General features: G+C 41.6%; 1 protein-coding gene across 2 annotated transcripts in view; it reads left to right on the top strand.

Moving 5' to 3' along the window:
- The first annotated feature begins 2,500 nt into the window (after positions 1-2,500).
- The window catches only part of PHF21B (PHD finger protein 21B), a 391,290-nt gene continuing 367,463 nt past the window's right edge, over positions 2,501-26,327 (top strand). For both annotated transcript variants that reach the window (XM_086952741.1, XM_086952740.1), the window contains exons 1-3: positions 2,501-2,961; positions 3,436-3,468; positions 3,779-3,844. In XM_086952741.1, coding sequence (XP_086808867.1) covers positions 2,908-2,961; positions 3,436-3,468; positions 3,779-3,844 — 153 coding nt within the window. In that variant the 5' untranslated portion in view covers positions 2,501-2,907. The remainder of the gene's footprint in view (positions 2,962-3,435; positions 3,469-3,778; positions 3,845-26,327) is intronic.

Here is a 26,327-nt window from a genome sequence, read left to right as displayed (position 1 = left end):
TGTGCAGAGGCCTTTGGGCCCCGGTCAAGAAATGGCTGGAGGACAGAATATGAACCTGATATGTACTGTATTGTCTTATTTATTGGAAGATCATCTGTATTTTACCCCCACATCATGTAATGTGTTTTTAACTGTTTATATTAGAGTGATTATCTATTTGTATCAGATGTTTTTATTCCCCACATGTGATTAATTAACTGTTTTGTCTTTATGCACCATGAACTTAAAAAAAAAGAATTAAAAAAAAAAAGGCAGCAGCGTAATGTAGTATATTTTCAGATATTTTATTATTTTGACGTGTGTACAAATGCTAACAGTCTCTGGAAAGATTTTGCCTTATTACTTATAAGTACCAGTGTAACATACAAATGCAGCAGTGAGAAAGGTGACCAGTCAACCTTTACAATAAGCCATCCACTCCGCAGCAACACAAGTCACATTTTATATTAACTTGTGATATGTTTGAGCTACAAACAATTTATTAGTTTAAATGGTCAGATCTTGCATTATGAGGCAAATATGGCAGAGCCATAATTTTAGAGAAAACATTTGCAAACTAGGATATTTTGCCATTCATGTTTGAACTGCTGTTGTTGAAAAAGGGTGAAGTGCTGATGACAGAAACACCATGGCTCCGAGACAAATGGCTTGTGTTTCCACATTTTATCGTATTTGGTACATTCTGTGATTAGAAGCATATCCCACTTTGTGAATATATTTTAATGTCAATAACTCATTATAACCTTAAATAATTATGTGTATCCATTGGTTGATTAAACTGGGCAGTGAAATGCCAAACAAATACTAAAAATTGGGATGTCTGCGCATTCTAGCCACACCTCTGGCTCCACCCACAGATCCAATCCTTGGGTTATTCCAGCCCTCCGATGCTCCGCCCACTGTTCCCCTACTTTTTTTCCCCCACTTCGACCACTGTGTAAGACTCATCACCCCTGGACCTGTGATGTAGCGCAGCTGCGGGCGCCGCATGTGCCACACATTTACGGTGCCGGGCTTCTGCATAAGGGAGCTGGCCATTATTGTATCCCTAAACGTGCGCACGATGTCAGTTTGACATTGACTACACGTAGAGGGACTCTAAGTTTCTTTCAAAAAATATAGCCAACATTTGGACCTATTATACATTTTATTTTGTACAAATTAATTGAATGTGTGTAAAATTTAGCAATGCCGGGGAATTCTAGTAAAGGGACCACCCACTGTCAAATCATTAGCGTGTGTGATTGCTGCATTATTTATTACTAACTTTGACGATGTGCTTTAACTTTGGATAAAAGTTATCATGAATTCTAGGACCAAGAAGCCAATATTGGTAAATATGTGTGCTACAAATAATCCCTAACATACACTGTGCATACATTATATTTAATCTGGTACTTTAATCATAGGCTGTTTTAAAGTATTCTGATAAAAATCGAATCGTGCCGAAGACAGCCTTGATTGGTGTTGGATCGAGGACCCAGAAGTCTGCACACCTAGCAGACAGAGATAAAGCACTTGTCAGAAAGTTTAGCGTTTTCCCTACAGGTGGTGGTTTTTTTAAAAAAATATATATTTATTGAAACAACTGGGTCACCAGTATACATTGATTCACATCTTGTCAGCACTGAAGCAGTACTCCCTACATACAGGTGGTGTTTGTTGGTCCGTGGCAGGGTCAGTCACATGTCCTGCATGATTCCTGGCATTAAATTGAGTCTATTCTAGTTCTGCGCCCCAGTGTTTCATGTGCCCCACCTGGCACACATCATGTCGGAGGATGGTGATGACGTTAACATTTTGCCCCTCCCCTGGAAAAATTTCTGCGGACGCCCATGCCCTGGAGAGTACCCTTGTTACGGCTTCAACACATTTCAATCAACGGCAGCATAAAATAACGTAAAATAGCACGTCAGCTAAAAGCTGTATTCTGCGGTTATCGGTTATCGATGCAAAAACTTCCTATATCGGGCGTGTTTAAAGAGAGTTAAAATTGTAAGAGGGATGGAAGAGGCTGTTGCGTGTTGCCATGAAATTGAAAGTAGTTAAGTGAACGGAAATGTAAAGGGGATCCGTAAAGGCCTTCCACCACGGACTCAGTTCCCTTCGTTCTGCGGAAACCGGGGGCGTAGGTATGCGTCTGAAAGCAGCGCCTGCTCGGCTGACCACCTATTGCTATTCTGGAAAAGATGTCTTGCAGAGAGCAGCGAAGGCCGTCAAGTCTGCAATATAGTGCCTCGCGAAGACTGCGCACGGCGTAGTCTTGTTAAGTCACACTTTCCTGTGCCCGGGACTACTTCCTTCGCTTCTTCTCCATCACTTTGTTGTTCTTCGTGTCCCGGCCACAGGGGCACAGCGCGCATGCGCAACGGCCGCCACGGCCCCTTTCTGCTTCTCCACCTCCCATCCTCCCCCCTCCCTTCATCCGGGTCTTTCTCCGAATTAGCATTGACAGCCGAGGCACAACTTTTCCCGAGGCAAAGTGAAATCAAGGCGCGCACTCTGAAGAAATATAGTCCCCCTACTTCTAAGTCGTTACTAGTCAAAATTAACGGCTTCCTTGGGTCGGATCTTGCCGCTAGCGGCCATTGCAGACGTTATCGACCCCCGTCATGCCGGATTGGACGCTCTGTGGGCCTTTGGATGGACTTTGGAGCCGCGGCGGAAAGTGAGTGATGAGTCCCGGTCTCTCAGCAAAGAGACGAACAACTTGCTGTGCGGCTGGAGGAGTTGCTCTTCCGATTGTTATTGTTGGGAGATTTTTTTTTCTCCACCTCTTTCTGTTTATTTTACGGATGGTCGCGTTTTTTCTGCCAACAGGAGCAACTAACTTCAACTGTACCTGGGAAAGTCTGAGCGGGACAATCAGTGGAGTTTTATATATTTTTTTTTATTTGAACGTGGGCCATGGAATTGCACAGCTTACAAGAAGCCCTAAAAGTGGAAATCCAGAGTCACCAGGTAAATCCAGAAGGAGAAAGGAAACCACGAAAGAGTGTGTGTGCTTTGCGTGGATGTGGACGGAGCTGCCCCACGGGGTGGGTAGGGTGGAGGGGGGGGGGGGCACAATCAGAAGGGGGCAGGCTAACCCCAGCCCTCGCCGGGGGCAGCGCCTTCGCATCCAGCGATAAATAATAACAGCTGATCTGCGGAAAACGAGCTCTCAGGCACCTAATAAAGTACTTTGGTGGCTGTTGCGCTACTTTCGGGGCTCTTGTGCATGTATCTCCCTCCGTGTGTTTTTGTTGGGAGCTTGGATTTCGAGAGTTGTATAACATTGCGGCGATGCTGCTGTGCTGCTGGAGCACAGCAGGACGAGACCTGCATATTTATGAGCACTGTTTACTCGCCTCTTTGTTCCTACCCCCGTTCCGCTGCAAACTCCTTAACTATTTCCTTTTTACTGTCTCTTTTCTTTTTCCTTTCTGTTATTAGAAACTGCTTGCACAGATGAAGCAAGATCCACAGGTAAAAATAAGTCACTTAATTCCCCTTTAGGAATCTCCCTCCCCCTTCCCTGCTTGCCTCTGCTGTCATAGAGCGCAGTACTGCTGGGACGGGCTGGGAAACTTTATCACCACGCATCTCTCATTTCCAGCCTGTTCTTTTGTGCTTTCCTCCTTCTAAATCTATGCCTACATTCCGCGCAGTACACGATCGTGTCCTTTATTTCTATTAAAATCACTTAATATCAGATTGCATTTCTTCGTTCCTTGATGCACTACCCGAGCTCGCCTTTCATTGGCTGCTTTTTAATTCCATTTTTTTTTCCTCGCAGAACTGCGACCTTAAAAAAGAAATCCATGAAAAGCAATGCCGGATAGCAGCCCTCAATGAGAAACAAGTAAGAAACGGCATCGTTTTTGATACAGTTGCTTTATGCACTTTTTTTGTTCTTCTTTTTTTTTCTAAAGTGAAGACATTTCTAGTCAAAACGTATTTTTAGTCTGCTTTCCAAATCCCTGTAGCCGCACACGATTCTATGAAAGGGGGAGCGCGAGAAGGTCAAGAGGGTGGGATGTGACGAGTGGGGAATACAAAAATAAGCTATACTTAAAAGGTAAAACAAAACGAGGCGTCCATTTTGAGTCGGTCGACATGTTTTAGGAGCGTGGCAGTGCTCTACTAAGGTTGGCTCACTTTTCCCTCCTCCCTGGCGGAGATCTAGGAGCCACAGCTGAGGTACCAGGAGATGCAGGGTAGCCATTTCAGGTTTCCATTGCAAATAATGATTTATCGACCACTTTCCTTGCTGTGATCCGGCGAGCTGGCAGCACTTCACTCTCACACTTTCACTTTTCTGTAACCTGTTAAAAAGCAGATCTGCATTTGGGAGTGAACTTTGCTGCGTCCTGGTTAGAGTGCCATGAGCGGCAGTTGTGTGTTGTGTGTGTGGAGTAGTGTGGAGTGTGTGTGCCGCGGCTCCTCCTAACGTGAACTGATTGTTAGCTTTCAGCACCATGAACAGATGCCATTGAATGCTTAGCCAAGGCTGCTGCTGCTGCTGCCTCCTTCAGCACTCGAGCAGCAGCCCTCCTCACTTTCCATACATCACCTCAAGGCGAGCCCGCAGAGCCCCGTACCCCTGATAGCGTCTTCCTTTACCAGATAACTTTCATTATACACCCTCCTGAAGGTTGTTTTAAAAATAAAAAAGCCCTTCGGCGAATCTTTGAGCTCCTCCCCCATCTGAACTCCATCCATCACCGTTCCTTCGGAATGCAGCTTTCAGCACTAAACTTGGAACAGCGGCTTTATGTGCTCTCCAAATCCTTCTAGTAGCCCCCAAATATATCCGTCCTCTGTCTACCAAACAGGTTTCTACTTTATTCCGAAAGAGTTTAGCCCCTCCCTCCACCCCCTCTTTCAAATGGGCTTCTCGCCCGAGTTTCTTTCCACGGGAATGTGTCAGCAGCACTCTCAGTTTGGTAGTGGAAGCTTCCATTTTGTGAAGAAGGGGGGGCGTTTTTCTTCCTAACACGGAGAAAAGTCTGCAGAGTTTCACGGTGGGGGATGGGACCCCATTCATGCTGAACATTACCATTTTGATTGCTTTGATGCAATTTTTTGAAGGGGGAGGGGCGGCAGAGTGCCCCACTCTCGACAGAGCACAAAGATGTTTAATCACTGCACACAATCAGAGCGAGGACTTTCTCCCCTTTTCTGTAAGCACATCTGACACTACATGATCGCTGAGGGCTGCTGCAAAAACAGCAAGTTGTTGACTCCAGCAGTACCGCGAGTGGATGTTTTTATAACGAGTAATAGTGTTTACAGCAACAATTCTTCACAGCAACTCAACCGTTCGCCGTGGAAGAGTAAACGTTTTTTTTAGAATGGGAATGTACATCGCACGTCTTCCTAGTTGTTTACGGATTGCAGAATTTATTTTAAGCGACTCCGCCTCTCCTCCATGATATTTGTCGCGACAGAAAAAATATATATTTATACGTTGGAATGTCACATGCAGGGTTATTAAAAGGGCGTGCGTTTGTGTACCGAGGCATTGAAGAATCCTGCTCCTGTTTGCATTAATCACGCAACTTATTTTTTCTGAGCCTAGAAGTAGCTAATGAAGAAATCAGCGCAGCTGTGATCGTGTAGAGTGTACAGAGGCATAAGAGTATGCCGAAAGTGTTTCACACAGCGAGCATACATATTGGCGTTGCAGATCAAAAAAAGCACATGCTGCATCCTACAGTTTGGGATATTGTGGTTCACTTCGTGTCGTGCTATGAAGCTACACACACATACATACACACACCACCCCTCCCCCACCGTAATTTCAAAAGTATAATCACGCAATTACATTCAGTTCAGTATCATAAAAACAACAATTTCTTCAAAGGTTTCAGCAGTGTAGTTTTTGTTTGTTCTTCACTGACTTGTATTGTATTATTTTTCGTGGTTTTGTTCCAGTGAGCAACAGCCAAGGTTTCAGCAGTGTAGTTTTTGTTCTTTCTTCACTGACATGTGTTGTATTCTCTGTTGTGGTTTTGTTCCAGTCAGCAACAGCCAAGATTTCAGCAGTGTAGTGTTTGTTCGTTCTTCACTGACTTGTGTTGTATTCTCTGTCGTGATTTTGTTCCAGTCAACGGCAGCCAATGTTTTGCCCACTGTGGCTCGCAGACCTGGAGCTTTTTCAAGGCAGGATGATCATGGGAGGTTGTTCCCTGTAGGCATGTGAATACTGGAGACCTCACTCTGTAAGTTGGGGTGTCACAATTAGATTGTTGTACTAAACGGATCAAATTTTCCAGGAAAAGGTCCATATGCTGTTGATTAGTGGAAAAGCAGCAGTGAAGGCCTTCATATTTAAATTTCCTCACAAGCGCTACTTCTCAAACTGATCACAATCCTCCAAGCACAGACCTCAAAACCTAACCTATGAGTTGAGTAGGCCTCACAGTAGCGAAAAACTAATTTGGGTGGTTCTCACTACCAGGACATGCAAAACCTAAAAGTACATGGCCTACCTTTTACTTAACAGCACCCTTCCCAATGGACTACCCTGGGCCTACCTTAGGGGTGACTTATGTTTAATAAAAGGGGTGTTTATGGCTTGGCAAGGGAATTTAAATGCCAAGCCGAAGAGGCAGTAAACTGCACACACAAGCCTTGTAATGGTAGGCCTGAGACAGGTTTGAAGGTTTGAATCAGTGCTGCAGGCCCACTAGTAGCATTTAATTTACAGGCCCTGGGTATATAGTGTACCACTTTACTAGGGACTTGCAAGTAAATTAAATATGCCAATTGTGTATGTACCAATGTCTCCACGTTTAGGGGAGAAGCACATGCACTTTAGCACTGTTCAGCAGTGGTAAAGTGCTCAGAGTCCTAATGCCAACAAAAAAATACGCAAAAACAGGAGGCAAGCAGGGATAAAGTTGGGGGGAAGTCAACCATAAAGCTGACAGTTCTAACAGTCTTCTTGCTCCATAAATTGTTGCTCCTGATGCTGGCTGCCCAACCTTCAGCAAAAATACATATGCTCTTTTCCTTGTCTTAGCTAGCCCAATTCATTGATGCCTGGCCAATCAAATGGCCATTCCCAACAGTGGACCCCTGAAAATACAATTATCAATAATATTGCCAACCAAATGGTCATTTATTTACAACAACAAATATAAAAACCAGAATCCAATTGCGCAGTGGGTGTGGGTAAAACAAATGTGCTTGGTGCTGTCTCAACATCAGTGATAGAGACATGTGACAGTGGTGCATATTTAAAATGTAAAATTAGCCAGGCCCATTATCAATCATATATTATATCAGTAATGTATTGGTAATTATCCAGTTATCTAAGGCACTTTAGTCGCATTACAATGTTATGTTTGTGCCCCTGAGAGTTCAAGCTCATACAGCTGGATGCATAAACAAAATGATCACAGCTGGGTGGAAGGCAAGCACTTTTTTGTGGAAGGGCACAACTTCTGCCCAATGAAAACATGTACTCCTGGCTCCCTACATGTGGGCGGAGGTAAAGCCCTTCTCTAGTGATGTGGCCATAATAGTCTAGCAACAAATCCACTGTCAAGCCAGACCATAATGAGCAGAAAGGCAACGAAAAGGCTGAAAAATGTGTCCAGGTTCGAAAGTTGGTAATAGTTTGTCTCCGGGTGCTGCTGCTCATACTACTTTAAAGTCCATTCTAAGTGATGTTGATCCATTGGTCCTTTATACTGCCGGGTTATTTCCAAGGTAATGTAACTCTGTTTCTGTAAAGAGATCCTGAGTATTGAGCTTCCTACACTGTAGATCACCGTAGATAATTAATTCCAGGGGCTCTAATTTTGCAAACTTTGTAATGTGTTTTCTTGTGAACAGCAAGAACTTTAAAAAAAAAGTGGCGGTTGCGACGCCTTCAAACTAATTAAACGGATTTTAATGCAAAACATCTATGGGATCTGATCTTAAAAGGCATAAAAACGTGTGCCAAAGGTTATACTCTACCAAAAGTGGCTAAAACCTCAAAAAGCGATTCTCCCACTGTTGATCTGATTGATAGTTTGGACTATGGTAGGACTGGAAGTTTGCTAGCAAAGGACTGAGGAAGGTCCTTGCTTTCCTTGATACTTTTTTGTGAGGGCGCGCATAGTCGAAAACGAAGTAACAATTCGAATATCATTCATTCCGCCTTGAACTGAAGGATGATTTATGCATAATAGTGCATTATGGGAAAGATGGTATTGATTGCATGTGTGACGTGTGAACCCTATTTTTGGCGTCTGGAATTATTAAAAGGAAGCATTTGCAATTTTAGTGAGTGCAATAGTGATTTTTTTAAATCTTGGAATGTAGCTTGATACACTCACTATCTTGCCCATTTTGATATAAATGTATTTTTGTAAAAGTTCAGTGTTACCCTGTTATTGGAAACCGGGGTTATAGAAACTTTTAGAATTGCAAGGTGGAGCTCTTGCTATCTCATCTTACTGAGGTTGACACGGGGGACCAGTGAAAGTTTACAGATAAAATGAGAACTTGTTGATATTACTGTCAAGTTCAAGTTTATTTTGTCGTCGTTGTATGTACCGACCCCAATGCGGTCTCTATGAAATACTTTAAGTAAACTGTTGACTTTCTGCTGATTCCTATTTTGATTTCAGGGTATGATAGGGATTTGCAAATCTGTTGTCAAGAACACAGGGTTGGAGAAGTGTAGCATAAAGGATGAGGGCTTCAATGCAGAGCGCACAAAGAAACTAGAGGAAGAGGATTGTTCATATAGCTATGATGCATACTGGAATATCCCTAATCGTCAATTTATTATGTGTGTGTGTCTGTTTCACAAAGTTTCTTGATTGAACATGAGATACAATTATATTTCGAGAGCTGCTTGTTGGTAAACATATTCATTGTTCTGTAATAAAGCTGTAATTAAGCTTACAGCGAAGAAGCCGACCGAGCCTCTCTGATTCAGTGTATCTGTACAAATAATACACAATATTCACCAAGATAGCACATTTAACATCAGTATGCAGGGCTACCAATAAAACTAAGTAAATCAAATTTTATACTGCTCAGGTTTAAAGACAGATGTAACTGAAGCTCACTGATTCAGTACATGAGGCCAATACAGATCGTGCAGGCCCAAGAAAGGCCATGGGAATTCCTCAGTCCCATAAGGGTTCAAAACAGATACACTACAGCAAAGAGTAACTACTAATCATTGAAGAAACGTGATACAATGAAGCACAGCCATCAGATTCAACAGTGATTTCATCCCTTCTAGCTTATTTCCCTTAGTAGGACACAAACTGAACTTTAGTAGGGTTAACTAAAGCAAACTAAAGAACCCTGTAGTTACAATTATCTTGCCCTTTTGATCCTCCTAAAACAAACCTTGACAATTACAGTTGCTTTTATAAGACTCACATTTTGTGATCATAGAGGTTGCGTTTTAGGTGATGCAGCATACAAGACTTACACAAACAATACTCCCTAAAAAGGATTAAGTCACTGATGTAAAGAGTGTTCAATATATAATTATTGACCATATCGTTTCAGGTGGACTGCCAGTCTTATGTCTGTTGGAGTTTTGCAAAGATTGAATGTTTAAAAAGTGACTTTGTCTGCAAACAAATACTAAATGTAGGCTGGCTGCTTGTACATGGAGAAGGCAGTATTTTGCAAGTGTATCTTGGCCTCCATAAGCACATTTGTCTGAACGAAAACCAGACTAGGCTACAGCTTCCCCTATGGAAGAAGCCAGAGTCCTCACAGGAATACTTATTAAGTTTCAGGCACTTATGGATCTCTTTTAGTGTTCGATTTGGGGGCAGATGCAGATCAGTGCCAAAGGCCAAAGAGGTAAAAGCTTCCCCATAGCATATTCGCAAACAAATGTTCTTAGAAGGTGAAAGTTAGTGTGAATTAGTCCAGATCATAGAGCAAATCTCCTGGGTGTTTGCACCAGACTTTCCTTAATTAGGAGTGAGAAAACAGGATTACAAAATGTCAGTTAAATAATAAAAAGGAGGCTTTGCATTTAGATTTTTCATGTATGCAACAGGTAATAGTAACATGGATAGTCCTGGTAACATATGGTTAAGGAGTCCCTGAAAATTCTTGTGTATTGATCAGTGCATATTTAGAATCTTTATAGTGTTTCGGGAGCACTCACTCCAAGTTGTAAGGATGGAGACCAACATTTCTGCCATTTGCTCTGGTCGCTTACAATAAAACAATAGCATTTGTCATGAATTCTAGGAACATGTGGCCCCTGGTAAATATTCAGATGCGTCACTGGAAACCTATGCAGAATGGTAGGACTTACGAAATTTCCACTCATCTCAACAGTTATTGCAAGAGATCATCTCCCAGCTGTTTGGATAGGTGCTGTATCAGTCACTAATTGGCTGAAAATAAAACAAGCATGCACAATGCCAATAGGTCTGGCTGAAAAGGGTGTTGAATGGTAATGTAGAGGGTTTCAAGTTGATAACATGGGGATGGATATGTATATGTGTGCAATCAAAGAACTGTAGATTATTGGTTTAGGTTAAAAAGTCAGGTGACATATGCATTGTCAAGCCAGACCTAAAAATCCATGTAGGTTAAAAACTGCGTTCCTCCCATCTGTGCTGCTCCAAAGAAAAAAACCCATAAACTTTCTAGTTATCCATGACGCTTTTATTGCATTACAATGTCGTGCGTGTGCCCCTGAAAGTTTAAGTTCCGGCAGCTGTCTAGTTAAGCAGACTTATTATAGCTGTGTCGAGAGCAAGTACTTCTTTGTGGACACACACAACTTCTGCCGAACCAAAACGTACTTGTGGGTCATAACAGGTGACCGAACCAAAAGCCTCTTCCAGTGACTCTCACACAGGCCCGGACTGGCATTGCCTGGCGACAGCTTCGCTGTGAAGAAAGGCCATAAAAAGAAAGGACCCTAGAAACGCTTATAACTATCTTTGTAGAACTACTATGAGAAATAATGTAAATTGTTAAGATTTCTGGCACAAAAGAATACATAAATTAATCTGTAGCAAAGTGGTGTTTGGTAAAGAGGTGTGCTTGGGATTCTTTTTAACAACAACTTTAATACTTTGGGGGACTGTTATAACGAGGGTAAAAATCATTTTCAACAAAAGTGGGGGGGAAGTTTATATCCAGAATATTTGATGCTAAATTGTGTGACCGATTTCTAGTGTAATCAGCTATTGCAGTCGGTGAAGTGTTGAGTAGCAGTGATTTTGTGTTTGGTGATCAGTTTGTAACGGTAGGCGGTAGTATAATTGTGGTAAAAATTACATCAATGACGAAGATTCAGGTTTGTTGATCAGGTTGAAATTGATATAGAGAGGTAGTTAGGAGAAATACTGAACGCCTCCATCAACAACAGTAAATTGATACTGAACACCTTCTTGGAATACAATTGTTAGTAAAGGCAGCATATTATTTAGTGGCTTTGGCTTGACAAACAGCACTAAACATGCACATTAGTCAACGGGATAGTACTTGCTAAAGTTAGAGAACTAGTCCTTCTGAATAATTGCTTCTTTTCTTGGGGCACTTTTTTTTCTTACAAAGCATCTTAGTTCCAAAACAAATCATTTATTTGTTTCATATCTTGCGGGCAAGTCAGAGCACTTGGATACTTAGCAATATGGGCCTAGATGTTGGATCGGCAGATATATGAAAATAAAGATGTGTATTAATAGTATTAATAGTTCATGAAAATAAACCGTCCGTATAGTCTGGCCCTTTAGGAGGTTACTGCCAAGGAATGGTGTGATCCTTCTATTTTGGTTTTATTCAACCACTGTCCTATATTTCTGATTTGAAAAGGCTTCACTTAACAGTTTCATATTTAAGAGCTTTCTGAAGAGCAGGCTGGTCGGTATTGTGCATTCAATGGTCTGGGATCCTTAACTCTGAGGGACCAGTTTCCACATTTTTCCAATTGAACTCTGGTTGATAAATTGACAAGGTGCTAAGTTATTTTAGCTGAAGTGCTACATATCGTGCCCATCCCATTAGAATGCCTTGTGCTTTGTGTATAGGACTTTGTTATCTTGATCTCCATCCATATCCACTGTAGTTGTTTAAGATAGGGTTTGGGCATTCTCAGTTTTTAATGCTGTGACCAAATTTAGGGCAATTTATCCAAGATTTGAAAATCTACTGTGAATGCTAATTTCTGTGACCCATTTAACAGACAGGAGATCTGAAATTACCATTTTATAACACTGTGAGGCAAGACAAGCTTGAGGAAAAAAGGCACACTGCTTATAGTTTCCTGGCCACTTTGTTGTGCGTGTTAGGTTATAGATGGAACTATTTGGACCTTGAATTCTAGAGAAGTATATTATACCACTGGTAAATGACTCCCATCACGGGAGATATAAATTGTCGCTATCTGGGCACAAGTAGCTTTGTCTTTCTTTTTGTAGATATTACCTGTCCCCACCATGCCGTCTCAACCAGCTCAGCATTTTGGAGGTTAGGGAGCTGTTAGACCGGGTGTCCTTGGCCTGGTTTCCTCTATATTTTTGCCACTACCGCCTGTATTTTGTGACTGAATGCTGGACTTTGTTTTTGCTGGTTTAGGTACTCTGGTCACTTTACCACTGCAAGGGGTATGGCACCATTTTTGCTCCCTTGACTGATCTAACTTCTAGAAAGTTTCCCAGGAAGGTGATCTGGACTGATGCTTGCCAGACCGTTTTTGATGCCCTAAAGGCCGCCCTGTGCATGGTGCCCATGCTCAAGGCACCTGACTTCTCCCAAGAATGCTTTGTGCAGACAGATGCTTCAGAGCATGGTGGGGGGGGGTGGTGCTCTCACAGCTAAATAAAGAGGGCCTAGACCAACTTGTAGCCTTCATTAGCAAGAGGTTACTTCCCGGGGAACAGAGGTGGAGCGCAAATGAGAGAGAAGCTTTTGCTGTGGTTTGGGGTTTGAAGAAGCTAAGATCCTACTTTTTTGGCACTCACTTCCGGGTTCAAGCAGACCACAAGCCTCTCAAATGGTTGATGCAGAAGAGGAGTGAGAAACCAAAACTGTTGAGGTGGTCAATCTCCCTACATGGAATGGACTTTCTGGTGGAAACACGCCCAGTTTCAGAACACGCCTGTCCATATTCTACCACCTTAGTGATGAGAACTCCCAGGAGGTTGGGTAGTTCTCCCTACTTTCAGCGGAATGGGACACATGTTCGATCTGGCATCCTTCTCGTGGTTTCGCCATCTTTTTGCCTCTACCTCCTGTATTTTTTTACTTTATGCTGGACTTCTTTTTTGCTGGTTTAGATTCTCTGGACATTTTACCACAGCAGGTCAGCGCTTAAGTGCAAGTGCCCCCTGTGTAAATAGTGATTCCGATTGGTTATCCATGATTGGCATATTTGATTTACTGCGAAGTCCCTAATAAAATGCTTTGTGTGTGCCCAGAGCCTGTAAATCAAATGCTACTAGTTGGCCTACCACATTGGTTATGCCACCCACATGAGTAGCCCTGTAAACTTGTCTCAGGCCTGCTATTGCGGTGTCTGTGAGGGCAGTTTTAAATTGCCATGTCGACCTGGCAAGTGCACCCACTTGCCAGGCCCTAACTTTACCTTTTCGTACCTGTTTTGCACCCCTAAGGTAGGCTCAAGGTACCGCCATGGGCAGGGTGATGTATATGTAAAAGATAAGACATGTGCTGGTGTGTTTTACATGTCCTGATAGCGAAATACTGTCAATTTGATTTTCACTATTGCAAGGCCTGTCTCCCCCACAGGATATCATTGGAGCTGCCTTGTAATATCTTACAAATGTAACTTTCTTACAAGTGTAACTTTCAAAGGGGAAGAGATCGAGATTTGAAGTTTGAGCTCCCTGAGCTCAGAATCTCTTGGTAGTTTTCAAATTGTGTGTTTGAAAATGCCACTTTTAGAAAGTGGACAATTCGCAGCCCGGATAAGTATACAGGAACTCAAAGTGCACTACTGAAATGTCCCTTAATCTAAAGTGTACATTTAGTATAGAGCAATACTTAAACTATGTTATGGTACCAATCTTAGAACATGTAATCAATGAGTTATTTACCCTTCTCCAAAAAGTGTCGAAAATACATCCAAGAACAGCAACAAAGAAAATTATCCGAAGTCAGAATCTGCTTTTTAGTCAGTCCATAGCAGAATTTCTTCAAAAGAAACGCAGTGATGCTTGACTCAGCAACTCAATTCAGATGACAAAAAAGTTTTCCTTGTCCCAATGCATTTCGGGCGCAACTCTGCCCTTCATCAGGGTAATCTAAAACATCGATAATTACAATGAAAAGCAGAAATCCTACACAAAGATAAATGCATCATCTTAAACTTTGATAGAGCTCATGCAGACAAGCGACAACGCTCGGAATCCGCGTTATAGACATGCTAATAAAAGAGCAGGAAACAACATGAACATGAGCTGAACGTCAAAGAAAACAACGTAAACTCGGAGTGTTGAAGAAAATGCCCAACATGAAGTGTAAGAATAATCAAATAAACAAAAGAAGAAATACCTCAATTGTATGCCAAATTCACAACGCGATAATGGCTACCGGCACAAGTGCTGTGCCAACTGTAAAACAAATGAAAACATGGTGAATAACCAGAATCAGTCTAAAAGTACCCACCATGTCTGTAGAAGAATGAAATACATGCAATTACCTCTAGTGCCAACTGCGAATAGACACAAGGAGGTTTTAAAATCTAAGGGAAGAAAGTGAGAACTAAAGTAAGTTCAACACGCTACAAGTATAATCGTCAATAGTTGAACTAAACCAGGGAATGAATCTTACCAAAGCACAGAATAGTGCATCCAACGAGTGTATCACAGCCGGAGTTGCAGGCAAAGACACTGAACCCGGTCTGAGCTTTCCGTGATTAAAAACCGCGTGCGTGTATAACAAACGTACTCGTAGCGATATAAACAGAACTATCCCAAAGAGGTGAACCCGGTGAATGCTCGTTGAAGAGAAGAGCAAGACAGCCAACAAAGTAGAAGAAGGACTACCGTTTAGAGAAAAGAATATAAGAACACTCGATATCATGCAGAAACAGTAAACAAGAAGCAGAAAAGAACCAGAAATCATGCTGATTAACACAAAATATGAAGATAAAGTCAAACAATGCAACCAGAACACTGGGAACAAAATTCAATACAATAATACCACAATACTCAATGGGTGAGCAAAAAAAGCTTTACAACCTACCTAAACAAAAGTGATAAAAACCCTGCCTATACAAAACTAAATACATCAGAATAAAAACATTAAGGAGAACAAAGCCTGTACATCAACATTGAGGGAGTGCTACAAAGATTATATTCACAAAAAGCACGACAATTCAAACTTATCATTTAACCCTTTCGGGTGAATAGTCTCCAGAATCCAAATCCAATCTGTTTCATGCTGTAGAAGCAATCGAGAAGTCACGACCACGTAGTGGTTCTATGACTTCAATTGCATTAAATCTGAGTTGTTCGATGATGTGCTGATGATCTAACCAATGTTTAGCCAAAGAGGAGCTTAACGTTTTAGTGAATATCTTGCTTTTATGCTCTGTGATACGAATTCTTAAAGCCCTCTTGGTTTTGCCAACATAGTATAAGCCGCAAGGGCATTTAATCACATAAATGACATGAGTGCTATTGCAGTTAGTAGAGAAATTCAACTTAATGTTTCTGCCAGATCTTGGGTGGGTCATCGATTGCCCAGTTAACACATTATTGCAATGAGAACAATATTGGCACTTAATCATGCCTTTGTGTGAGGTCACGATGGTAGGTAACGGAGATGTCAATATTTCTTTCAGATTTCGTGACCGCTTATACGCAAACAGTGGAGGGTTGACAATAAAACTTGAAAGTCAGATTCAGTTTGGAGCAGTTCCCAACGTTTTAACACAATCTTTTTGATCAAATGCGACTGGGATGAGAAGGTGGAAACAAACACTTCTCTAGGTGTGGTTTGCTGTTGGGTCTTTTTCTTAAGTAAGTTATTTATAGCTACTTGCAGTGCATTATTTCAGCTTGATCCACAATCTCACAAGGGTATCCCCTGGCAATAAACTGTTTCTTGTGTTCCTGTATCGTTTGTAAGCTTAGAGCAGGGTCAGAAGTGATACGTCTGATCCTGGTTAACAGAGTACGGAAGGTGACGTTTAAGGGACCAAGGGTGAAAACTCTGGTACAACAAAACGTTGTTCCTGTCTGTACTTTTCTTGAAAACCTTGGTGTTGATCTGCGACCCGTTCAATTCTATAGAAACATCAAGATAAGAGATCATCTTGGAATCAATAGAGGAGGTGAACTGAATCCTGAGATTCTTAGTGTTAAGCTCACTAACCATAGCTTCCAAATCAGTGCATCTACCATGCATCGCACCGCACCTGTGCGGCTAGTTTTCCCGACTCTGCAACGGCAGACCAGAACCGTCTTGGAATCGAAGCCTCGCTTCCCCCTTTGGCACAACACTGCTCCTGTGTGCAGCAGACCTGCCGAATTGCCTCCCTGCGGGCTCTGGTATCGAATTATTGCTGTGTTTTCTATGCTTCCCTTCTCTGCAGCTGGTTTGCCGTGTGAACTTTGACACATCCATAGTTTCCTATGAACAGAATTGCTAAAAGTCCTATTTTGGGTTGCGTATGTTGAATATTTGTTGTTTTGGTCTTGTTTGGTTTAGATATAGATACTTTACTTTGTAGTGTTTAGACTGTGTTACTGTGTGTTTTGTACAAATGCTTTACACATTTCCTCTGAGATAGGCCTGACTGCTTGTGCCAAGCTATCAAGGGGGTGAGCATGGGTTATCTTGAGTGGGTAAGTCCCTTCTCTGACTAGAACGAAGGGTCCCTATTTGGACAGGGTGCAAACCACTGTCAACTAGAGACCCCTATTTCTAACAAAAGCAAATTGCCAGTGGAGTCCTGTAGGAACATAGAGGATGTAGTGCAACTGAGTAAAAATTGACCCCAGCAGAAGCATTCAGTGCAGTGTTACAATTCCCTTGGGAGTAATCCAGCCAGAGGAAGTGCTAAATCCAGAAGTGAATCCAGGGTGGAAATGTCCCTACCTTTGTAGCAATATGGTGGACGATATTTCACAGGTGGAAATTGTCAGATCGAACTCGAATGCAGAACCTAAAGCGCGTGCCATTATGGACTCCTTTTAAAACACAACCACAACCACTCACCCATTATGCGTCACATATTCCAGCTTTTTCTATTCACTCATTTAACGTAGAGTTCTCCACTCGCTGCATTGTGATTGGAACTTTGAATTGGCTGCATATTCTATTCAGTGCTACTGTGAAACCACCCAATTTCAAGCTAGCCGTTATTGCTGGTGTTTTCAGAACTGAATAAAGATTTTATTTTTGTTTTTTCAAACATTGCACAGTCACATACTTTATTACCTCTCAATGCATTCCTAAAATGAGCGTTCCTAACTGTGTTATTGTCATTGCATGTACGTATCGTATATGTGTTGTGATTTGCTAGAGTTAGTTTGTCTTCCTTTGCAGTATGTGGTGTGTGAAAACTCTATTAGCTGGTTCAGCGATTTTACATTGTGAACCCGCATTCAGAGCAGAGCAGCCATAAAAGTGATATCAGAATTGTCAGCCAGCATACATTTCTATGTAACAAATAACGTCATGGAAATGGCCTTTATCTTTGGTAACATACCTTGTTTAAAATCCCTTACTTTCAGTCTTTGAACGGTGGACATTAATTACTGTATATTACTGTTCACCTGTGAGGTTATATTTCTTAAGCTTATTTTTAAATTATTTTTCAAGAAGATGAACAACCATACTGTCACTGAGCATAAACTTTACTGCCAAGGCAGTAAATAAATATCAATGCAATCTGCAGGCAATTATATATGTTTCTTTGATATGGATTCTGATTGCAAATATTTTGTCTTTCAGTGCTACACTACCTTTTCTAATAGGCCCAGTAATCTTGGGTGATATGGCTGCAGTAACATTTTCTATTTCGGTCATCATTGTTTTAGAGTTAAATAATCCTTTTTGGATTTCATTAGAAATCGCAAGGGCCTTATTAACATCTCAAAGAGCTAAAAACCTGGGAGGTGGACTTTTTGTTTGCTTAATACTTTCAGAATATATCCTCTACAAAACCGATTCCCTTTAGTAGTGATGTGCTTAATGTCACATTGAACCGCTGGCATCTATGTTGCGTAGTTTTCTAGTCTTTCCTTCAAAACAAAGCCTGGAAAGGATATTTACTACTACTGTTTGTGAATCAGATCTCTGTCTCTTTACATGCACCAACAAGTCCACTTCAATATTCGTTTTAAAAATGCCTGTAAAACCCTAAGACTGAACATTCTGTTTCTGAAAGGCCTTAAAGACCAGCGTTCCCTGAACCCTTCGCGCAATAAGAACACTCCACACATACCTCTTGATTAGCATAAAAGGTCACTTTTATTTTAGGACAGTCAAAAACAGAAATCTGCAACTTTTCCATTTATTATTATATAGATAAAAACTTTGAATAATACCCCAACACAATCCCCATACTGACTTAAAACACCAATTCCCCAACAATTCATCATTTGCAAAATCCTCAAACTGTAAAATTCCAAACCAATGTTTTTCTCTTCAAATGTTACCCTTTTGCCATTTTCCACCTACCCTCCCCCCACCCCCAGAGGGAAAGGATAAGTCCGCTCTAGACCATCCTATCCCCAAAGAACGCCTAAAAAGGAACAAGAGACATGGAAGACTGTCCCAACTTGACATTTTTTTTTTTAAACGAAAAAACAATACAAACATGACATGTATCAATTGGGAAGGTTGGGTGGGCCAAACGAAGCTGCGCCACTCCTCTCCTCCTCACGATGACAGCCCCTCCCGCCTTGCGCGCCACCAAACTCAGCCCTCCCTTTCCACACGCCCGGCCAATCGCGTCACGTGGACTGTTCCACCGCGTGAAATTTTCCAGGGGGACAACGGCTCGTGCCACTTCCCCCTGGGACCCATTAGTTTGCCCACATTATAAATAACTACACAGAGGACTAGTCGATGGGGCCTCCCACCTGATGCAGAGAGGAAGCGGTGATGACATTTGTTATGATGTCAGTGCATTTACATGTGTTCTGAGAGGAGATTGTGAGCTGGAAGGGATTCCAAGAATGTCAGTTGTGCCTGTCATCTTGGTATGGACTGATGCCAGATTGCGTCTCCATTAAAACTACGCTTTTGAACAAGTACTATGGTGTGTAGTCACAGCTTTCCATCACAACATTTTGGCAACGACCTGAAGTTGATGAAGGACGACGGAAAAAGACACATCCTGGGTGGTTTTGTATGGATTTTTGGCTGCGCTGATTCAGTGACCATCTCAACTTCTTGTTGCACATTGGTATTTTGGAATTGTTGCCTGAAGTCGACATTAGTGGAATTTGCTTGGGAAAACTATAAAGTAAGCCGATCTCTGAATGAGTTTGGGTTCACTGTTAGACGTTCTTTTTGAGCTCATCCGCGCAACTGGAACAGTACATTCCACTTTGGGTGACATCAGCAGCTCCACACTTTGGCAAGGCAGTGCATGCTGGGAGGAGAATCACTGGAACGCTATGCAGCTGGAGTGCTAGCATTACGTTGCTCGTGGCGGCCATCTTGCATTTGCCCGATGCCGATGGTGAGAGTACTGTGGAACAGAGGAGGGGTGCATCGTTGTTCCTTGGACGGTGGTGAGAGTGGTGCGGTACCTGTGGTGAGGAGTATACGTTGTCTTCTGACTAAAGGGGGAGTGCTACTGTACCGGAGATCAGCACACCATTCTATGTGTTGAAAGGAGTGAACGTTACCTTTTCTGTAAACTTCTCATAGTGGGGATACCAGTGACTGGTTATCGGCATACAAAAGGTTCTGTGAGCTGCTAACTAGTGAAAATGGTAGTTTCTGTGCAGGTTTTGTTCACTGTGATCTGCACACTGCATTGTGATGTGCACACCAAAGATACTTTTTGGTTTCTGTGAGATGAGAGACAAACAGATCTTGCATATAAGGGTGTTCATATTGCAGGTATATGGTTTCTGAAGTGATGTAACTTTACAGTGCTTGTTTATCTTCATTATTGTTGTTCATGTTGTTTTTGAGTTCTATGCTGTTTTATTAGAAATATGGCTGCCCTTAATATTATCATTACGCTGACTTTTCTTTCTCAATCAGATCCCTCAATAAAATTGTGGGAGGACTGGGTGGAGATGTTAGAGAATTATATTATACCATTGGCTGGACAGAATTTAGCACCGATAGGAAAGAAAGCATTATTGTTGAGTGCCTTTGTTTATGACGGGCAAAGAGTTTTCAAATATTTGCCACCAGCGTTCGTTCCTAATGGGCAGCCTATTGCTGATGTCCACGAAGAGGCAATCAAGTGCCTTGAGAATAGGTTTGCAAAAGAACTCAATTTGGTTATGGTGCGCTATAGATTCTATACGCAACCTCAGATTGAACATGAATCTATTGATGAGTTTGTAGCGAGACTCGGGGAACTTTCGATTAAATGCCGTTTTGGTGCAGTAACTGATGAACTGATCTGTGATCAACTCATTGACCAGTGTAAGAATAAAATAATTCAGGAGAGGCTGTGGGCAGCAAATGATCAGGCACTTAAAAATGCTATAGAAATGGCTAAAGGTGTTGAGGAATCGCAAAAGTGTATGAAAGAACATAATTAAAAAAAAAGAATGACGTTGTCAGTGTAAAAGATGACAACCCAAATGGAGAGGGTGATGTTTGTGTTGAAAAAAAAGAGAAGGAAAGGGGGCAACTGTGTCTTTTGTTAAAGGTAAAGAGAAGGAGTGCACATGGTGTGGCAGCATGTAGTATTCCTCCGATTCCAAGAGGTGTTTTGCTATTAGTAAAGAATGCAGGAGATGTGGGCACAGAGTGTAAAGGATCCAACATGGGGGGGGGGGGGGGGGGGGGTTAAGGAAAGTAAATCAAGGGTAGGCATTGTGCACGAACTGTGCAATGACAACTGTAGAGACCGAGTCCTTGTTGATGACTTCACTGTGAAAGAGCAAGCAGGGGATAAATAAAGGATTCATAGACTGGTGGCAGTGTTTTCTGTGTGTGTGAAAGGTTTAATTGACGGTTGATTCTGTTTCAATGTATACCATCATACCTCAGAAAATGTTTAGTGCGCATTTCCAAATGTCGAATTGATTTCCAAAGACATCAACCCTGTAGGGTACCAAGGTGAACCCATTGATGTAATTGGGTACATGGAGGGTAATATTCAATAAGGCAAGGGGTGCACAAGAGGTAAAGAGTATGTGTCGATTCCGATTCTAGGATGGGTGCATCAGTTTGATTTGAATATTATGATCAATCCTAGAGCACTTCACCAAATCATGGTAGTTGAAGATACCCTGCTGGATGATGTGCTTGACAGTCCTAAGGGTGTGTTTGGGAAGTCTCATGAATGTTTAAAGGGATTTTACTTAAGGATGGTGCTGAACCTGTGCACCATAAACTTCAGAGGGTGCCACTTGCTGTGAGGGACGGGGTTAAGACCTTGTTGGATGATATGTTCAAGGAAGGTATCATTGAGCTAGTGGAGGTCTCACCATGGGTTTCTCCGGTCATTATCACTCAAAAGTTTGATGGCCATTTGAGTTTCTGTGTGGCTCTCATATCCCTCAACCAGGGGATTGTGACTGATGTCTTTATTTAACATCAGTTTATTGTTCTCCATGGTGAAGGATGGTAGGTACTTCTCAAAATTGGATTTGAGGAAGGCCTATCATCAGATCAGACTACATGATGATTCTAATGCCTTGACGGCATTAATTACAACTGAGGGTACATTTTAATTCACTTACATGCCATTTGGATTGGCATCGGCTGTGAGTGTGTTTCAACGTATGATGGCCAAGGTTTTTGAGGGGGTGTGGAATTTAGTCTACTTTCAGGAAGACATTTTGGAGATGGGGAGACTGTGGAAAGACATAACACAACATTGAGAATCGTGTTGAAAAAGTTTGAGTTTGGTCTTACCTTGAATAAAGAAAAATGTGTATTCTTGAGTGTGTAGGTAGAATACTTAGGTTATGCCATATCTAATGGTTGAGTCAGACCCCAGAGATCTCTGTTGGATGCTATAAGAAGAGCACCTGCACATCGAAAAGGATCAGCTACAGTCCTTTTTAGGACTAGTTGAATACTATGCTAAATTTGTAGACAATTTTGCAGACAAGACGGAAGTTTCAAGAAGGCTGTTGAGAAAGGGAGAGAAGTTTGTGTGGGGAAGAGAGCAGCAAGTGTGTTTTGAAAACATCAAAACTGTTTTTTGTTATGCAGGGATTTTGGTGTTATTTGATAACAAGTTGACATGTATACTCCCTGTTGATGCCAGTGCCACAGGTTTGGGTGTGTTACTCTCCCAGTTTCATGGAAGGAAAGAAAACACAGTTGCGTCTGCCTCATGCACGCTCACTCAAGCTGAAAGGAATTCCTCAGTTATAGAACTTGAAGCGCTAGCTGCTGCTTGGGGATCTGAGTATTATCAGCTGTATTTGTGGGGTTTGTCTTTCATCATGCGTACTGATCACAACCCTTTGATTAAGATCTTGTCATCAGGTGGAGCAGGTAAGGGATCAGCCAGGTTGACAGCAAAGCAGCAGGAATATTCTTACACTGTAGAGTTTGTGCAGGGTTGGAGGAATGTCCAGGCGGACTGCTTGTGCATGTTGTCTTTGCCATGGGAAACTGTGGATGGTGAGGCAGTCATGAATTTTCAGGCGGAGGGGTGGTGGCCTCTGTGCAAAATGCTGTGGTTCGTGGTTTTGGTGCTTTGACCATGACTCAATGGGAAGATGAAATTAACCTGGATAATGTTCTCAAAGAGGTGTTTTGCTTGATTGGACGTGGAACGGCAAGCAAGAGCACTTTATCCCAGTCTGTGCGGCCATTTTTTAAGGTCTTGGATGAGTTATCGGTGTGTGGTCCCAGTGTCATCATGGAGGGGATCGTTTTATTCCTCCTGTAGGGTTAAGGCGCAAGTTGTTTGACTTAACACATGAGGGTCATTTGAGACAATGCTTGACTAGCAAAAGGCTCAAGAGTGAATTTTGGTGGCCAGGTCTTGATGATTAAGTGAAGAGGTGGGTAGAGTGTTGTTATAGTTGCAAGAAGAGTGAGAAGAGGTTGAGGGTGGGGAGGGGCACATTGAAGACCCTGGTAAGCACTGGCATACCTTTTGCTTGGATTTTATTGGTCCGATGGTGGAATTGTCAGGAGGTGTAAGATTCGCTGTCATTGTGGTGGATTTATATTCAAAGGGGTTTCTTTTCAATTTTTTAACCTCTTCGATGCTCATGACGGCTCCCGGCCGTCATGACTCACGGTGGTTGTGTGCTGATGACGGCCGGGAGCCTTCATGACCACACCCGCGATCGGAATGTTCAGCACTGCGGCGGAATTTGTGCCGCAGTGAAGAAGTTAAAAGACATTACCACTAGAAGGACTATTTTAGTTTTTTCAGGAAGACGGTGTCCCGCTGGTGTTGGTGACAGAAAATTGAACCCAGTTAACTTTGCATGAAATGACAAAAGTTTTTGAAACAATGTAGGATTGGACCTTTCGCACCTCATTATATAATCCCCAGGGAAATGGTTATGCAGAGAGGGTCAAGGGTACTATACAATTGGCAGTTACCAACCAGGAAGATGTGGGAGCAATAGTTACCAATATGGTGATAGCGTATCACACCACACCCCATAGTGTGACACAGAGGATTCCTTTTCAGTACATGCGTGGTTGTTTACCGGGTACCAAACTAGTTCCAGGTTGGTTGAGGGAGTGGGTTCAGGATGATGGTCATGTACAACCCAGAGGAGTAATGTGGAACAAATTTGGGGTAGGTGATTGGGTCAGAGTTCAGTCGGGGAGAGCAGCGAAAGGTCTCTCCAGGTTCAAGGGTCCTTTTTGTATTGTTAAAATGGGCAGGTTCTCCATGATTCTGGAAAATAGGGGAAGATAGAATTTCAGGAATGTTGCATTGTACCAGAGAAGAGCGTGTGTGAGTAAAAGAAGAAGAAAGGTGTTCAGGCGCTATGTTCTTAAGTGATGAAGAGGTGGTCAGTGGTTACGTTGGCACCAGTGCGGCCCCTGCTGTAAGGGGAATGGGTGGCACCAGTGTTGATCCTGATGTGAGAGGAACTGGTGATGCTAGACTTAGTACTAGATTTTGGAGACCTCCCACTTATCTTGAGGACTACGCTGTGTGACAATGTTTTATTGTATACTTCTTTCTTCTTTTCATTTATCTTACTTGTTTTGTACATATTTGCACCCCATTCTGTAGTTTTCTTATACATACTTTGTTTTTATTTACCTTTAATGGAAGGAGATGTGTTATGATGTCACTGTATAAGGCGGAGGAGGTTCCAAGAATGTCTGTTGTTCCTAGCATCTTGTTGTGGACTGACACCAGGTGGTGTCTCCATTAAAACTACGCTTTTGAACAAGTACTTTGATGTGTCGGTGTATCTTTTCATCGTCACAAAATTCTTGTTAAAAGTATGAAATTATCAACAAATACCTTTTAAGTAAGGATAGGTATGTTATGTAATTAAATTCACAAATTGTAATCCATATCATTGCTGCGGTTTGTGGAAATGAAGAGAACATCTAAATCACAGAGAAAGTATTAAATACAAGGCATTGATGCACAGTTTGCATGATTGCATACGGCACTGTAGTTTCCAGTGAAACCACAAATATTTTGAAGCTGTCTATGTAGAAGGCTGCCACGAGGGCCCCAGAGTCATTATTTTTCAAAACATCATATGGTCTGTAGTTTTATACCATAAAATTCAAGTTGTGTAGACTCCCACTTTGCTATTGAGTTGAAAAGACCCATGCAGTATTCTGCACATTAACTTGTTTTTCCAGTCCCGTACAAAGTTACACCAGATGTGGTACAGTATGAGCTAAAACTGTGGGTCTGGGACTTGGTAGATTTGTTTGTCAGAATATTATTGGCAAACATGTCATCTGCCAGAAAAATCATGGCCTAAATAACGTTATACAAAAATATAATCTCAATGGGTGTAGATTTTCTGGTTTTAACTCCAAATGAATGATTTTTTTCTAAACTTTATTTAGGACACAATATTTTTGTCTTACAATATTTTGGTTAATATATTCTGGAAAAAAATTCGCTCACTGAATGATAAACATATGTTAATTCCCTAATGAAAATCGAGTTGCATATTTTTGCTTTTTTCCCACAATAAGGTAAGGAGGAGGGCTTATTTTTATTTTATTGCAGATATCTAGAGAAGCTGATTGTACAATGGGGGGACAACTAACTGCATGGTTTTTGGTATTTTAATTGTGTTGTGGATCTCTGGAGTAGCTTTCTTTGCCAGTACGAAAGGAATGTGTAGGAAAGTAGTGTTTTTGATGTATAAATGTCATGTAGGTGTGTACAAAATGTATTATGTCACAAAGTCATTTAGGATGGATGCATCTAGATGGCAGATATTAGCAAATATGTGACTTAAAGGTCTCTTTGGGTTTAGTCAAGTGTTGTAAGGTTTTATTCCATTGTAAGTTTTTTGTTTCTAGCAACTGTGTTCACGGTTGCACCCTGGGCTACTTAAAAATGGGAAATGGAGTATTTTCATTGACCTAAATAAAGTGTATAGTTGAATCTTGATTTCATGCATTTTTTTGTAATGGACTTAAATATTGCAGTAAAGAAATACATGCATAGTACGGCACATATAAATAAAAAAGTTGAATTCATACTAACTTTATTTATCCTGTAGGTGACATAATGGAGTAATTGATGTGTGGGCGCTGATCACTAATCAGCCTCTGGCATAAAAGGGTCCATAAATAGTCCATGATGACTCCCAGATGTCAGTACAATTACAGAGTGTTGAGCATTCTTGAATTGCATTTTTCAATCGGGAACAGTAGTTTATCCTTTAAGTTTATTGAAGCGAAATATTATCCATGTTTCAACATCAGTCACATTGTTTTCTAGGTTTTGCTATTAACCTTTTTTAAGTTAGTGATTCCGAGGTATGGACGTTACTCTTGTATAGTGGTAGAAGTAATTAAAAATTTTAATGATCTGGGGGGGTTGAAGGAGATGGTGGGAGTGGTAAATAGGAAGTAGATGACCCATGACAGAGGTGTCTCGCTCTCTAGTGACTTCAAAATAGTAAACAAGCTTACAGTTGTGTTGTGATCGTTTGTAAGGAAGGTATATTTTCTCACTCTTACATATATGAATGTATTTATATGGTATTTATATAGTGCAAACAAAGCCAAAAGGCAGCCTAGTGCTGCACATGTTC

The sequence above is a fragment of the Lissotriton vulgaris genome, chromosome 1_2 (genome assembly GCF_964263255.1).
Source record: "Lissotriton vulgaris chromosome 1_2, aLisVul1.2, whole genome shotgun sequence".
In the NCBI taxonomy this organism is placed as follows: Eukaryota; Metazoa; Chordata; class Amphibia; order Caudata; family Salamandridae; genus Lissotriton; species Lissotriton vulgaris.
The sequence above is the reverse complement of the archived record's forward strand: the minus strand, read 5'-3'. Positions and strand labels throughout refer to the sequence as shown.